The sequence below is a fragment of the Mycetomoellerius zeteki genome, unplaced genomic scaffold (genome assembly GCF_001594055.1).
Source record: "Mycetomoellerius zeteki isolate Tzet28-1 unplaced genomic scaffold, Tzet1.0 scaffold95, whole genome shotgun sequence".
NCBI lineage: Eukaryota > Metazoa > Arthropoda > Insecta > Hymenoptera > Formicidae > Mycetomoellerius > Mycetomoellerius zeteki.
Window position 1 is genome coordinate 475,092 of NW_017257990.1, and position 13,411 is coordinate 488,502.

General features: G+C 30.9%; 1 protein-coding gene across 1 annotated transcript in view; it reads right to left on the minus strand.

Annotated features, from left to right (window-relative positions):
* Positions 1–13,411, minus strand: part of Mitf (transcription factor Mitf) — a 96,051-nt gene that overhangs the window by 20,994 nt on the left and 61,646 nt on the right. The window contains 1 exon segment of the mRNA XM_018460601.1: positions 4,778–4,967. Coding sequence (XP_018316103.1) covers positions 4,778–4,967 — 190 coding nt within the window.

A 13,411-nucleotide genomic window follows, 5' to 3' on the forward strand; every position in this document is an offset into this window, starting at 1 on the left:
ATTATCCGCGAGATACGGGCAAAGATTAGAGAAAAGCCTCTTGTCAGCCTTGGCCCGGGTTTCTCTACGAAAGAGAATGCAAACTTACACTTCCCAGTGAGCATTACGAACGCTACAAGCGGATAAATAACGAGTCGTTTGCTTTCTGTTCTACGATTATAAAAATCGGGATTTTCTTCGTGTGTATTTTAGCTCAGACTTCTTCAGCGAATACGTTGAACTTATACATTTAGAGGAAAAAGAAATATTTACAGTGAAGATAACTATATAAGTGACAACTCTATAAGTTTTATATATAAAATTAATGTACTTAATTAAATAAACTATTTCATAATTATTGCAATTAAAACCGAACGGTTATGAAAATTTATTAGTTTTCATAATCAGCTTTAGTTGCAATAAGTATAAAATAATTTATTCAACTATATATATGTACATTAAGAATACATCAAATGATATAATCTCTGCAACACACAAATGACTGGAATTGGAAATTTATACTTTCCCTATATAAATAAATATATGTATACATGAAACAGTTCAAAGAGAATAATATTTATATTTAATGATACAATTTTAAGTTTAAATTTAAACATAATATAAAACAAGGAATTCAGTTTAATATAAACAAAATTTATATTAAAATGTTTAATAATAATAAGTTTAATAATAATAATAATAATAAAAATTTAATTTAAATAAAAAGTTCTCTGGTAGAAATGTATGCAGTTTTCCTAAACACTTATCCAGTTACAATCTAATATTACTGTATTCTCATTAGTTGTGCCACTGATTGTGAGTAGGAAATGGATAAAAACTCGAGTTTTATTCTGTCCGTTTTATGAGTAGTTAGCTTGCTTATTAATCAATTTAATATCCATTATTTGTTGTGTTTCTATTCAGTAAATGGATTTCGATTTTACACAACTTTTGTGTGCAGTAACTGCAAACACAGCGTTACATTCTGATTGAGATTCTAAGTAGTTTTCCTTCTCAGTTACTAGACAGAAGTTGGTATAACTGTTTAGTAACTGCTCAAAAAATGCATGAAATTTCTACCAGGATTTTCTTATTGTTTAAATTATTTTTTAAAAGGTCTACTTCTTATTAAAATAAATTTTGACTCAAGTTCTAAATCGTTGTCAAACTTTTGTATTCCTTTCATGCAATGTAGAAAAATTTTATGGTTTTCATAATTTTTTCATTTTATTAAATTTCATTTTATACATTATATGTAATAGTTACATCCTTAATCCTACATATAAAACTTGCATAGTTATCATCTATGTCACTACTATGTTTTTTCTCTGAGTAAAATATTCCAGATCTCTGATATTAACGTAATTTACTGGATTTAAGATCAATTTTTTTTAGAAAAAATTTCGACATTTTTATTCGATTCACAAAAAAATTTAAAGTGTCTAAAAATCGATTATAATACTTGAATGTATAATATATACAACTGAAGCGGTAGTGAAATCGTTTGATCACGTTCCTTGAGTGGAACAGATTTGAGAAAGCAGTAATTAATGATAGAGAAAAAGAGAAAGATTATACAAATTACTGAAAAGACACATTTGTAAATCGACTCGTGTTGCATACATATCGATCGCGCAGAAAAAGACGGCTTACACCTCGATAAGCACCTCTTTTGTCTCTCTATACGTATAGTGCACGTAGAACGCTGTACAATCGACAATGCACCTCGCGGGGATGCACAATAGTAGTCGATAAGTGGCGAGACAAATAGGGGGTGAATTAGCGGCGCGACGGCGCGACTATTTTTACAGAATTCCTATTTTATTTCCGATGTTCTCGCGTGCTCTGCGGTCGTTATTTCTCCATTCTCTCTTACAAATTCGATCCCGATTCCACCATGCCGCTCCGGTCAACTGGACTTTCATTACGTCCTCGATTGTTTTCGGAAAATTGGATGCTCCGGTTCCTCCCAATACGACCCCCGGCACCGCCCACGATTTCCACTTGTTTCGTTTGCGAACGCCGCAGCCATGCCATTTTTTATAATTTTAGCGACGCCTTAATCGCGAGAGACAACGGTGAGGTAGTGAAAAAACAGTAAATTACATCTAGAAAAAACTACATACAGTAGTTAAAAAATATATAATGATGTGCATCTTTTTCATTAAATCGAATTGTTGATTAAAGAAATCAATTTTAATATGTATTAATTATTATTTCATTTTTATGTATACGTAGTAATTTATTTTTACAAAAATTTGCTCAATTATGTATAATATTAAGTTGACATCTGCTATTCTTGAAATCGCAATTACGAATCAAACAAACTAGAATTACACCAACAAGATAGAAATCATTAAATTTTTGTTTTCTCTATTAATAAATATTTTGTATGTGTATTAAAACCAATTCTTATTAAAATTTTTGTATTGAATTTTTAAAATATATATATATATTTTAAATTATAAGTTCTCAGATAAATGAAGAAAATATATTAATTTTATCAAAGAAATGTACTTTCACAATTTGCTTGCCATTTGTATCAGTGTTAATTTTTTGTGTTAATTTTTTATATAATGTTTGTGTTACTCCCTAACATATTTATCTTGTATTAAATTATCACAAATTGGGTACACCATTTGGGATACTAATGTATTAAATTTAACACAAATTTTTCAACTGCAATTAAAACGCAAAAATCAATTTTTTCATGGTAACGTTTCACTATTGACACATCTAATAACACTTATTTAAAAAAGTACATATCTAAATATCTCTCATCTTGACCTAGATTTGTTATTCAAAACTTGTCAAAATGGGAAAAAGAATAATAGCATCTGTTTCCTCGTAAACGTACAAATCTAGATGTAATAAAGCATATCTGTAATACGTACGCACTTCCACACTCGACTCGAAAAATTCGCGCATGTGCAGCTAAGTTTTTTATTGCACCGCGCCGGAAAGCGAGGCGAGATAATTGAAGCTCACTGATTACTCGGTCAAATTTACAGGATCACCGCGAACACAATCGCGCGATTCGGCACGTAACGTGTATCGCATCGTAAAACAGAGGCCGACAGCGCAGCAGCCTGGTAAAAGCCCGGTACTGTTCGAATATCGTGGCTCGAAAATTGTTTAGTCGCTTGTTACATCCGCCGTGAAGGGAATAATCCATTTCGTCACTTTAATGAGAGTTTCAACAATGATCCTATTAATTTTCGACATTTAACATTTTTTCATGGAATTGATCGTAATGTTTTTGCAGGGTGTATGCATCTTAAAACTATCGTATTTGAAATCTACGTATATCTAAATTTTTTAATACAAATAACCAAAAAAACTATTTCAATCAAAGTTCAGTCAAAGCGGGTCTTGGTGTTTAATAACATTTTGCATGAATTTTATAATGTTCAGTTCAAGCAAACTACTTGTTGATTATTTATCAGTCTTGAAACACAGTCCTAAATTGAATCTCCAGTAATATCACAAATTAAATTAACAAGCAATTTAATATTACTGATGATAATAAGCATCTTTAAAATTTATTATAGAATATATTACTGAATTTTTTAAACATTTAAATTGTTTGTTCATTAAATTGAAAGTACGTTATTGTAAGATATTGTACAAGTATGTACATGAAATATCATACGTGATGCAAACTTCTTTTGATAACAAGAATATTATGTTTCATACGTATGCATCTGCGTCTCTTAAACAATCTTTTAATTCAGCTTCTTTATCATTAGTAAACTAAGATTGCGTGCAGTAGTAAGAAAAATAAAGATCGTAAAAGAAAAATAAAGATATTGAAAATAACTATAGATTCTGTCTATTATATTCAGAACATCATTTGGCATAAAAAAATTATTAGAAAATATTAAAAGTTGTCTCTCTTTTCAAAAATTAGAACTAAATTTAGAAAAATGACTTCGGTATAACAGCATAAAAATATGATCATTCACGTCGACAATGCTTATATTCGATCGCCGCCGTTGTTTGCGTTAACAAATAACAGTCAGACGTAAGTTTAATTGACTACATTTGTAATAATAATAGACGACTATTGCAACGACACAACACGGGGCATAGCAATACTCTTTTTCATTGTCATTTAAATAGTCCACTTATGTCGCAGACAGCATGTATTGATATAAGTGTAGTAAATACCGGTAACAATAACGACGTCATGGCACCGCCGATTGCTACTGTTGAGGTGTAAATTGCACAGTGGCGCTTATCAATTATTTCTACACGGGCAAACAAGTAATTGCTTGCAAAGTGTCGATCGAGTGACAATTCAAAGTGACACTGCGTATGAAGAAGCAGGATTAAAGCATCAATCTTATTACAAAAGCCATGTGTCTGAGAGGCGCAAGGTAAATTTCGAGCACGAAATTTTAAATATGATGATGCAACGAGCGTCAATAAACTCTCTTTAACGAAAAGTAAAGCAGGCAACATTCTTATAATAGATCACTGTAATAGTAATTTTGAAACTTGGATATCAACTTTGAAAAACGGATATCAAAACTTACATGTAATTAATTATTTGAATATTTCATAAATTGTATTATCTCTATGTAATTAATTAGAATCAATAAATCAATATTTAATAAGTACTGTAATGCAATCATAGAGGTGTTATCATAAATTAATGTTATTAAATATTAAAAAAATAATTACAGCTCAATTATAATTTCAAAACGAAAAAACTTTTTTAATAAAAAATTGATATTAAAAAATGCAAGGCACAAATTTTTTGCAACTTAATCGAGGAGAGTGGTTCTTGACTTACTCATATTGTGATTATCCTTTTTCTGCCTATCTTTCGCGAGAGCATGAATCTCTGCCTCAGTGAGCAAAAGAGGTTCTGGTTTAATTTGAAGCTCCGGTATATTTGTGAGACTTCCGGCTTGGCCGTCTTTCAGTCCGTCACCCAAGGAACCAGCCTCAAACGACAGGATGTCGTCCAGGAGGTCCTCAGCCTGCAATTACAAAAAAACAAACTGTCATTTGGATAAAGTTAACTTGTACAGATAAAAAATATATCGTGCGAATTTTTTATAGAAACCTCTAATAATTAAAAAATATATTAAATGCACAGTTGAAAAGTTTGTGTTAAATTTAATACATTTTACATGTCTCAAATTTTTGTGACATGTGAAATGTGACGTAAAAAATTTGGATAGATGACATGTATTAAACGATGTACGTACATGTCACCTATCTAAATCTTTGTGTTAATTTAATACAGGATGAATATGTAATTAGAAAGTTATACAAATATTACGTAAAAACTTACAATTAGTAAAATTGACAAAAAATGTAAAATTGACACAATTTGGAAACAAATTGTGGAAGCATATTTCTTCGATAAAATTAACATTTATAATATGTTAAATTAAAATACATACATTTTATTAATTGATATTAGAATTTATATCTTAGAATACGCTATTTTTATGTTATTCGTTTATTTATTTATAAATGGTTATTTTAACATTAAGAAATGTTGAATATCAATTTAACACAAAATATTTAAGTGACACAATAACATTATGTTAAATTATCACTTGAATAAAAATTCAACAGAAACATTTTAACAAGGACTGATTTTAACACAAGTACAAAATATTTTTTTACTGTGTAGCAAAAATCAGGGCGTCACGAATTACTATATAGCATAACCGATGTAAAAAAGAAAAAGAGAGAGAGAAAGAGAGAGAAAATACCAAGAAATATCAGAGAATCACATTAAAAAACTAAATTTACTATTGATAGAAGAAGGAGGGAGCAATCCTCAAGAGACCGATATGATTTATTATCGTTCCGTAATCTATTGATCTCAACTATCGTAATGAAAGAAACCTCCATTATGCAACCTATGCGAAACCGCGCGCTTTTACTTGAGAGTATTCGGTGATAAAGCGAACTCGTCGCCACCGTCGTGCGCGACAACATTACCAGGACTCACTCCGTGGTTAATGCAATTTTTCCTCGAGAATCTTACGATCGCGACGCAAATGATCGTTCTTCACGAAGGGTAAGGAAGCGAGACGCTGACGGAGGAAGGAATTCAAAGGGAGTGATGGAACCTGGAACGGAAGGTGCGCACGTCGTTAATAATTCCCGGGAGCGCGATCGACGTCGTTCGCTAAATCACCCTTTCATGCCTTAAAGACTCGTCGTTGTCTTCAGTGTGCAAAGCTCTCCGCACGATATATAAATCGTAATGTTATTCACAGGCTTCTCGTGAAAAATAATATGAAATGATTCGCGCGTCAACGTGTGATCGTCTTGCCGCATCGCGAAATCGAACTCTCTTCTTTCTTTTCTCTCTCTCTCTCTCTTCCTTCGCAGGGCATTTATTCACCACTTTCATCCACGTCCGTTCCATTCCGCACGCAGTAATTTCTGTCTCGAAAATGCCGATAAGCGATCGTTCGTCGTGAAACGTGATACGGATTTAAGTGCCGAATATCGTTCACTCGGTCTGTAAAATAATATACGTCGTGGTTTGTAGCGATAAATCCCGATCAGAACTCAGCGGAAACGGCGGATTTTTTTCATAGGATTATCTGTAAAACGTATCTCGTTGTAAATTAAAGATTGCGCAAAATGTTGTGCAGGTGATTTGCGCGATAAGAACGAAGTGCAAGACGCGAGGAAAAATAAGATTTACTGAATGAATGCATGTTGCCTTCATTCATAAGACGAATTAAAATTTAATTTCCTACGATCATTGATAATTCACATTTTTTTCTCTGGATAGCCAAATAAATTATAAACAATTTATCTTTTATCTTCCATTTTCTGAATTATCCTCTGAAAATTGAAAAATATATTCAAACTTATATTTATACTATAGTTTAAAAAAAAAGCCGCTTCTTTCAAATTGCTGGAAAAAATCGGAAAATTTTCGGTTTTTTCCAAAAAATTGGTTTTTTGGAAAAATTGTTGTTTTTGCTATGTAAAAGTAATAATAGTAACTTCTAAATTCCTTTATAAAATTAATGCGATCTATGAACTTATGTAGCATTATTTTTATTAAAATTTTTTAGTTATCCTTCTATTTTTATTATAGTAAAACCTAATCTAACCTTCCTTGGCAAAGCTTAAGTAGACAGATTTTTAACTTTATATTTAACGTTATTTTTAACTTAGTTTGTCACACTCCGGTCTAATGAACTCCTGAAGTGTCTCTTTGTAGTTTATTTTTTTTTCAAATATTTTGTTACGAATTCAGTTTAAATTGAAATTATTTTTTAGACCTACTATTATCATATAAACATGATGTTTGGACTCTATATTTTTAATTCTTACATTAATGGTGCAATAGTGTATGTTTTGTATGTTTTATTGAATATATTATGCAACCTCAATCTTTTATACAATTTCAAAATTTCTGTTAACTTATCCCGCCGTATACCCTATACGCAATTATTTTCTTTACGGAAAGAACCGAGAAGCAAACGTGATAGGTTTTACGAGCACGTGTGAATTTTTCCAAAATGAATTTTTCTATCCTTGGGGAAAAAAAAACCGAAAAAATCCGCGAAAAAATTGGAAAAATTGGGTTTTTTCCCGATCCTTTAAAACTATAATTTATACTTTCAGAATAAAAAGTATCCCTATCACTTGAGATTTGTATAAAGAAATAAATGAACGATAAATTACCACAAGATATTACGCTTCCAAGTTTCTAGTCACTTCATGTAATTCTAGCAAAAAGATAAAAATTCTTTGGAGAACATCGTCGCTAAAATCGTAAAAAAATTAAGCATATAGTAAATCGCTGCTCCGTAAGATGCGAGCCTCAAAGCGAACTCGCTTCGCCAATCTGCGCCGATGCATGTGCACTGCGGTCGCTGATGCAGCGTGTACGTGTGTGACGTTACGTAAACATTACGTAAACAATAATAGGCGAGCTCCGTGCCGACCTGTGGAACAACGTTTCGACGCCGACTGTTGCCGCCAACCGACGAGAGATGAATCGAGTTACCTCTCGGTCCGACGGACGCTCTTTGATGCGAGTGGACCGACAAAAGCCATGCGCCATGGCTGCGAGCGAGAAACACATTAATTGTACAATAGCCTGAATATACCGAATATATAGCGTATCGCGAAAGTCGCGCATCTCTCTAGATACTAGAGAATTTAAATTAAAACAATTGTTTCGAGTGGGTGACATACGTTAATTCAGAAAGGGTTAAAAATCAAAGTCAGAAATAGAGCTATTATTAATCTCTCAAGAAAGATTATGATTAGAAAGATTAATTTAAAACTTAATTTTTTTAATTTTAAGACATTTATTATTTAAAATTAAGCGTTGTAAAGAAAACGTTGAATTAAATTTAAGATCTATTAAAATATTTTGTATTTGTATTAAAACCGATCCTTGTTAAAATCTTTATGTAGTATTTTTAACATATTCGAGTGTTTAACATAATTGTATTATTTGAGTATTTTGCTTTAAATTGATATTCAACATTTTTTATCATAATGACACAATACATAACATTTGTAATATGTTAAATTAATACATTGAACGCATTTATATAATAAATATGCTTTTATAAATTACTTGTATTTTTTTATAAATGTTCATCGTGTTACATTTTTTGTGTTAATTTTTTACATATTTGTGTTACTTTCATTTTGTATTAAATTAACACAATAATTTAATTTAGATATTAAATTAACACAATAATTTAATTGGCTGGACTGTTAAGGACATGTAAAACGTTTCAAATTTAACACAAATTTTCCAACTGTGCGGAGATTGCGATGGAAAAAAGAACTAACAAGTTGTGAGTTATTTTCATCGTTAAAAATATTTTCTTGCCAATTTTATATGCTAAGAAAATTGTGCTTTTAGAATTGTAACGACAAGATACCGTGTAGGCTTCAAGGAACGCGCATGACACACGACGACGGCGAGAATGAATGGTCGTAAGTGTGAAGAAGATGAGAAGTGAGTAGATGGATGACAGAGACAGCATCGATCGCCGCTGTGGTCAATGAAACTGATGCGCGTCGAAAGGGAAGCGTGAGCGGTGAAGGGACTATAATGTATAGCGTATATGATACGCGATCAAAGTAAATTGCTCCTGCAATACAAGCACCAAGATGACGTAAGGTAAACGTCCCAGTGTCCGGACAAGTACCTATGTCCGAACACTTACACAAAATTTATTATTATTAATCTCAAATGCTTTTTTTATTACAGTATTATAATTTAATTGCATTTAAAGATTACAATTAAATTATAATATTACGTTTTAAAAAGCGTATTTAAGACTAATATTAACTTAAATAAATAAAGTGTTATGTAAATGGACGTAGGTTATGTCCGGACGTAGGTACATGTCCGGACAGTTACACAAAACTTTATTTATTTATATTAATATTAATCTCAAGTGCTTTTTTTACCTTAAAGATCAATTTTAATTGTCTTTAAGTTGTCTTTAAGTTGTCTTTTGTCATTAAACATCTATTTATATTATTATTTTCCGTCAGCATATTAATTTTCCAATTGTGGTCGGACACTGGTACATTGACGCATTCTATTATTTATTTAAATATTTTAATTAATAATTGTTACAAGTGGGTTCAAATAATTTTTCTTTGCTTAAGGGAGTCTTGAGTTTTCAAATGAATACAAATATTTATATTAAATATTTATATTAAAAACTTTTTTGATATAAATTGTATTATTTATGAGAAGCTAAACGTACGGCTACTGGGACATTTACCTTACGCGCAAACGTCCATCATAGTTTAATATTTTGCTCCATAACACATCTTTATTACGAAATCGAATGTAAATATATGCATGTAAAAGAATATAAATCAACTGAATAATTAAACGAAAATAATATACTAGCAAAAATAATTTTATTAAAATGTAATAATATAAAATAATATGCGTTACATCAGATTACACTTATTAGATTTCATTTTCTGATCTCAGCAGAAAATAAAATATGATGTAATAAAGAAAGATACAAATGATAAATAAGCTTTAATAGAAATATGGAAATTATTTTCTATTTGTTTCTTGAATTATCCTAAATTATCCTTTGAAAGTTGAAATAAATTTATATTTACATTTTCAAAATAAAAAATATTCATATATTCCTATGTCAAACATATTTATATTCGAAGCTTTGTATTACCTTAAAGTTTTAAGCTTTTGTAGGATAATAAAATCTTATTTTGGTTTCTCATGTTCATAAAAACAAAATATAACGTCGTTACTGACTCGTATAATCCTATCGCGAATCCCGTTTAACATAATAAACGTACAATATTCGAAAATTCGACGCTGGGTACAAGCTACGCTAACGGCTATCTGGCTAGCTGATATTAAAAACCGGTGCGGGCGATAAAGAGTCAGACCAGGCTGCAACAGCTTTTTATTTCGACTATGTCGATTTCATGAATTACGTCGCGACGTGCGCACGCAATTCCCATAAACGCAATTGGCGGCGGTCCGTCGCTCGTTAAGCGCGAAAAAAATGTACTACACCTCGTTAAACGTCATCAGTCGTTAATGGACACCCGTTTCGCTAGTCTCGTTATACAGGCCGTCCATATTGCTGTGTACATGCAGCGTAAACGAATCGTCTTTAAAGAGCCGCGTTACGATCGAAACAGCCTTGGCCGTAGACGCGTGCGAATGACTCGATTTTTGATCATGCACGCGCGACGAACGTGCGGAGAATCGTTAATTAGGAACATTATGAAGTTGGTAAAAACTAAGACGACCGATTTCTTTTTGCGTCATACCTGCAAAAGATAGTCGTTTCGTTGATAGAAAAGTAATATATTTAAAAATTAATAATTTTTTAGTAAAGCATTTTTTAAATTCTAAATTAGAATAATGTTTTGATTAGAGAATAGTATGCATAACTTTATCTTCTTTCCGGTTATACTTTCAATTATACATGGAAAAAACGGTTTTGAAGTATCTAAAACTTTAGTGTATATATATATATATATATATATCTGAAAATAATTTTGTTAGACCATTAACATTAAAAGTAACAATGTTTCTTACTCATCTAATCAGGATAACCAAATAAATTACTATGAAAATAGAAGCCAATATCTGTCCAGTATATTTTTAATTAAAATAATTATACAGAAGTTAAAATAATTATACAGAACACTCAAGTTAGAGTTGCTAAAATGTCAAAAATTTTTGCATTTTTAATTGCTTATTCCCAGATAGCACACGACATTAATAGAATGTATATGAACGTTCTAAGAATATTTGTACATTCTTAAAATGTTCTATGAACGTCTTTAGAATTTTGGTGCTGTATGGGTTATGCTTGAGCGAACTACATGTTGTGAACCCAATAAAATTATTTTCAGATCTAGCTAAATTTTTAGATACTTCAGTAAAATTATTCTTTCCGTGTATGTATTTAATTATTCAGTGTATGTATTTAATTATTCAGTGTATGTATTTAATTATATGTTATATTCTTTAAAACTATGTGTCATGAACTTTTACAGTGTTGCTTATTTTGTTTGAGCGTCCTACACAATTATTTTGATAGTCTAATAAAACTATTTTTAAATCTGTATCTAACTAAATTTTTAGATACTTCAACAAAATTGTTCTTTCCATATTTAATTATATTATTTAAAACCGCGTCATGAATTTTCAAATAATGCTAATTCTTTATTTATCTGACTTTTGTATTAACGGAGCGATATTGTGTTATACATATTCAATTTCGTCTACAATTTTACAAAATTAATAGATTTTTCAAAATTCATTATTTATGCTATTTTCAAATTAGTCAAATGCAAATTGTTTATAAAGATATTATATAAATTGCTAAATTGCTGCTTTGATGAGGAAATATCGTTCAAATTCACAACAAATTTTTCCTGTGGTCCACGTATTTTTCTTCGATTATAAAACTGTCCATCATCCTTTCTGAAAAAGAACAAATTGTCGATATATTAATCGATTAAACAGTACCATATTCGTTCGCTAAAACTATCGAATCATTCAACAACGAGCGGAGCGAATTGCAACGACAGGAAGCAATTGAGTCTGCGATTGTGTAACGAAAGAAGATTATAATTGCATACAATTAAGTACCGCAAGCATGCAAGATAATGTCAGAACGGCTTTAATTAATTCCGGTCGCATAAGACGTCCGATAGTATGCAAGAAATCGCGACGAGATACAGTCCTTGTTCCGTTAATCATTTTGTTGCTGTATTTGCAATTCTTACTTTGCTGAAATAAGTTTGACAATTGCAGAATGCAAATATTACGTTTATAATACTTTTAAGTTAATATCATCATAAATAATATTTTACGATATGAATATAGTAGAGCCTTAATACACTTATATAATACGAAAATATAAATTGCATTAATATATAATAAAATAAATAAACATTAAATTATATGCACAATTTATGGCGAATGTTTAAAAATGTAGGTATGTATCTCAAAACATTACCAAAAGTACAATAATTTCATAGACTATTTTATTATTAATTGTGTGAGTATCTGTGTAAAATTTGAGCGAAATTCTCTTATCGTTTAAAAGTTATTTAATTTTTTGTCAATCTTGAATCTTATGTAAAATTGCGTTTTCATCAAATTCAGTTATTTGCAAATTTGATAAAATTGTAGCATGATGAATTTTATATACAGGGTGTTTCCAAATTAAATCGCAAAACTTCGGGAGCGTGTAGAGGAGTAAAAAACTAAGAAAAAAAGTCCTATAGACATATGCTCGTTTTTGCTCCGTTTCAGAGAAATCGAAAAAAAATGTTTTTTTTACCTGCAAGATTAAATGGGGACCGTTTTCTAAATTTCTTGGAGAATGAATTTTCTGACTATTTAGAAAACATCCCATTACAACAACGTACTGAAATGTGGTTTCAATTAGATGGATGCCCTGCTCATTACAGCAGAGTCGCTAGAACCTGGTTAGATAGAAAATTCCCACAACGATGGATTGGACGTGGAGGAGCAGTACATTGGGCAACTCGTTCGCCCGACTTAACGCCATTAGATTTCTATGCATGGGGTACTCTGAAGCAAGAAGTTTATTCTTCGCCTATTCAATCAGAGCAACATTTGAGAAATCGTATCGTAGCTGCAGCGAACAGAATATCGCAAGAACAGTGCCTGGCTGCTACAAGAGCCGTGTTTGACAGATGCAATGCTTGTATTGCTGCAAGAGGTGCACATTTCGAACAAAATCTTCATTAAAAAGTTTATAAATAAAATAATTAAAATAATAAATTAAATATATTTTTTTCTTTTTTCGTGATTTCCTGCGAAACAAAGCAAAAAGGAGCATATGTCTATAGGACTTTTTTTCTTAGTTTTTTACTCCTCTACACGCTCCCGAAGTTTTGCCATTTAATTTGGAAACACCCTGTA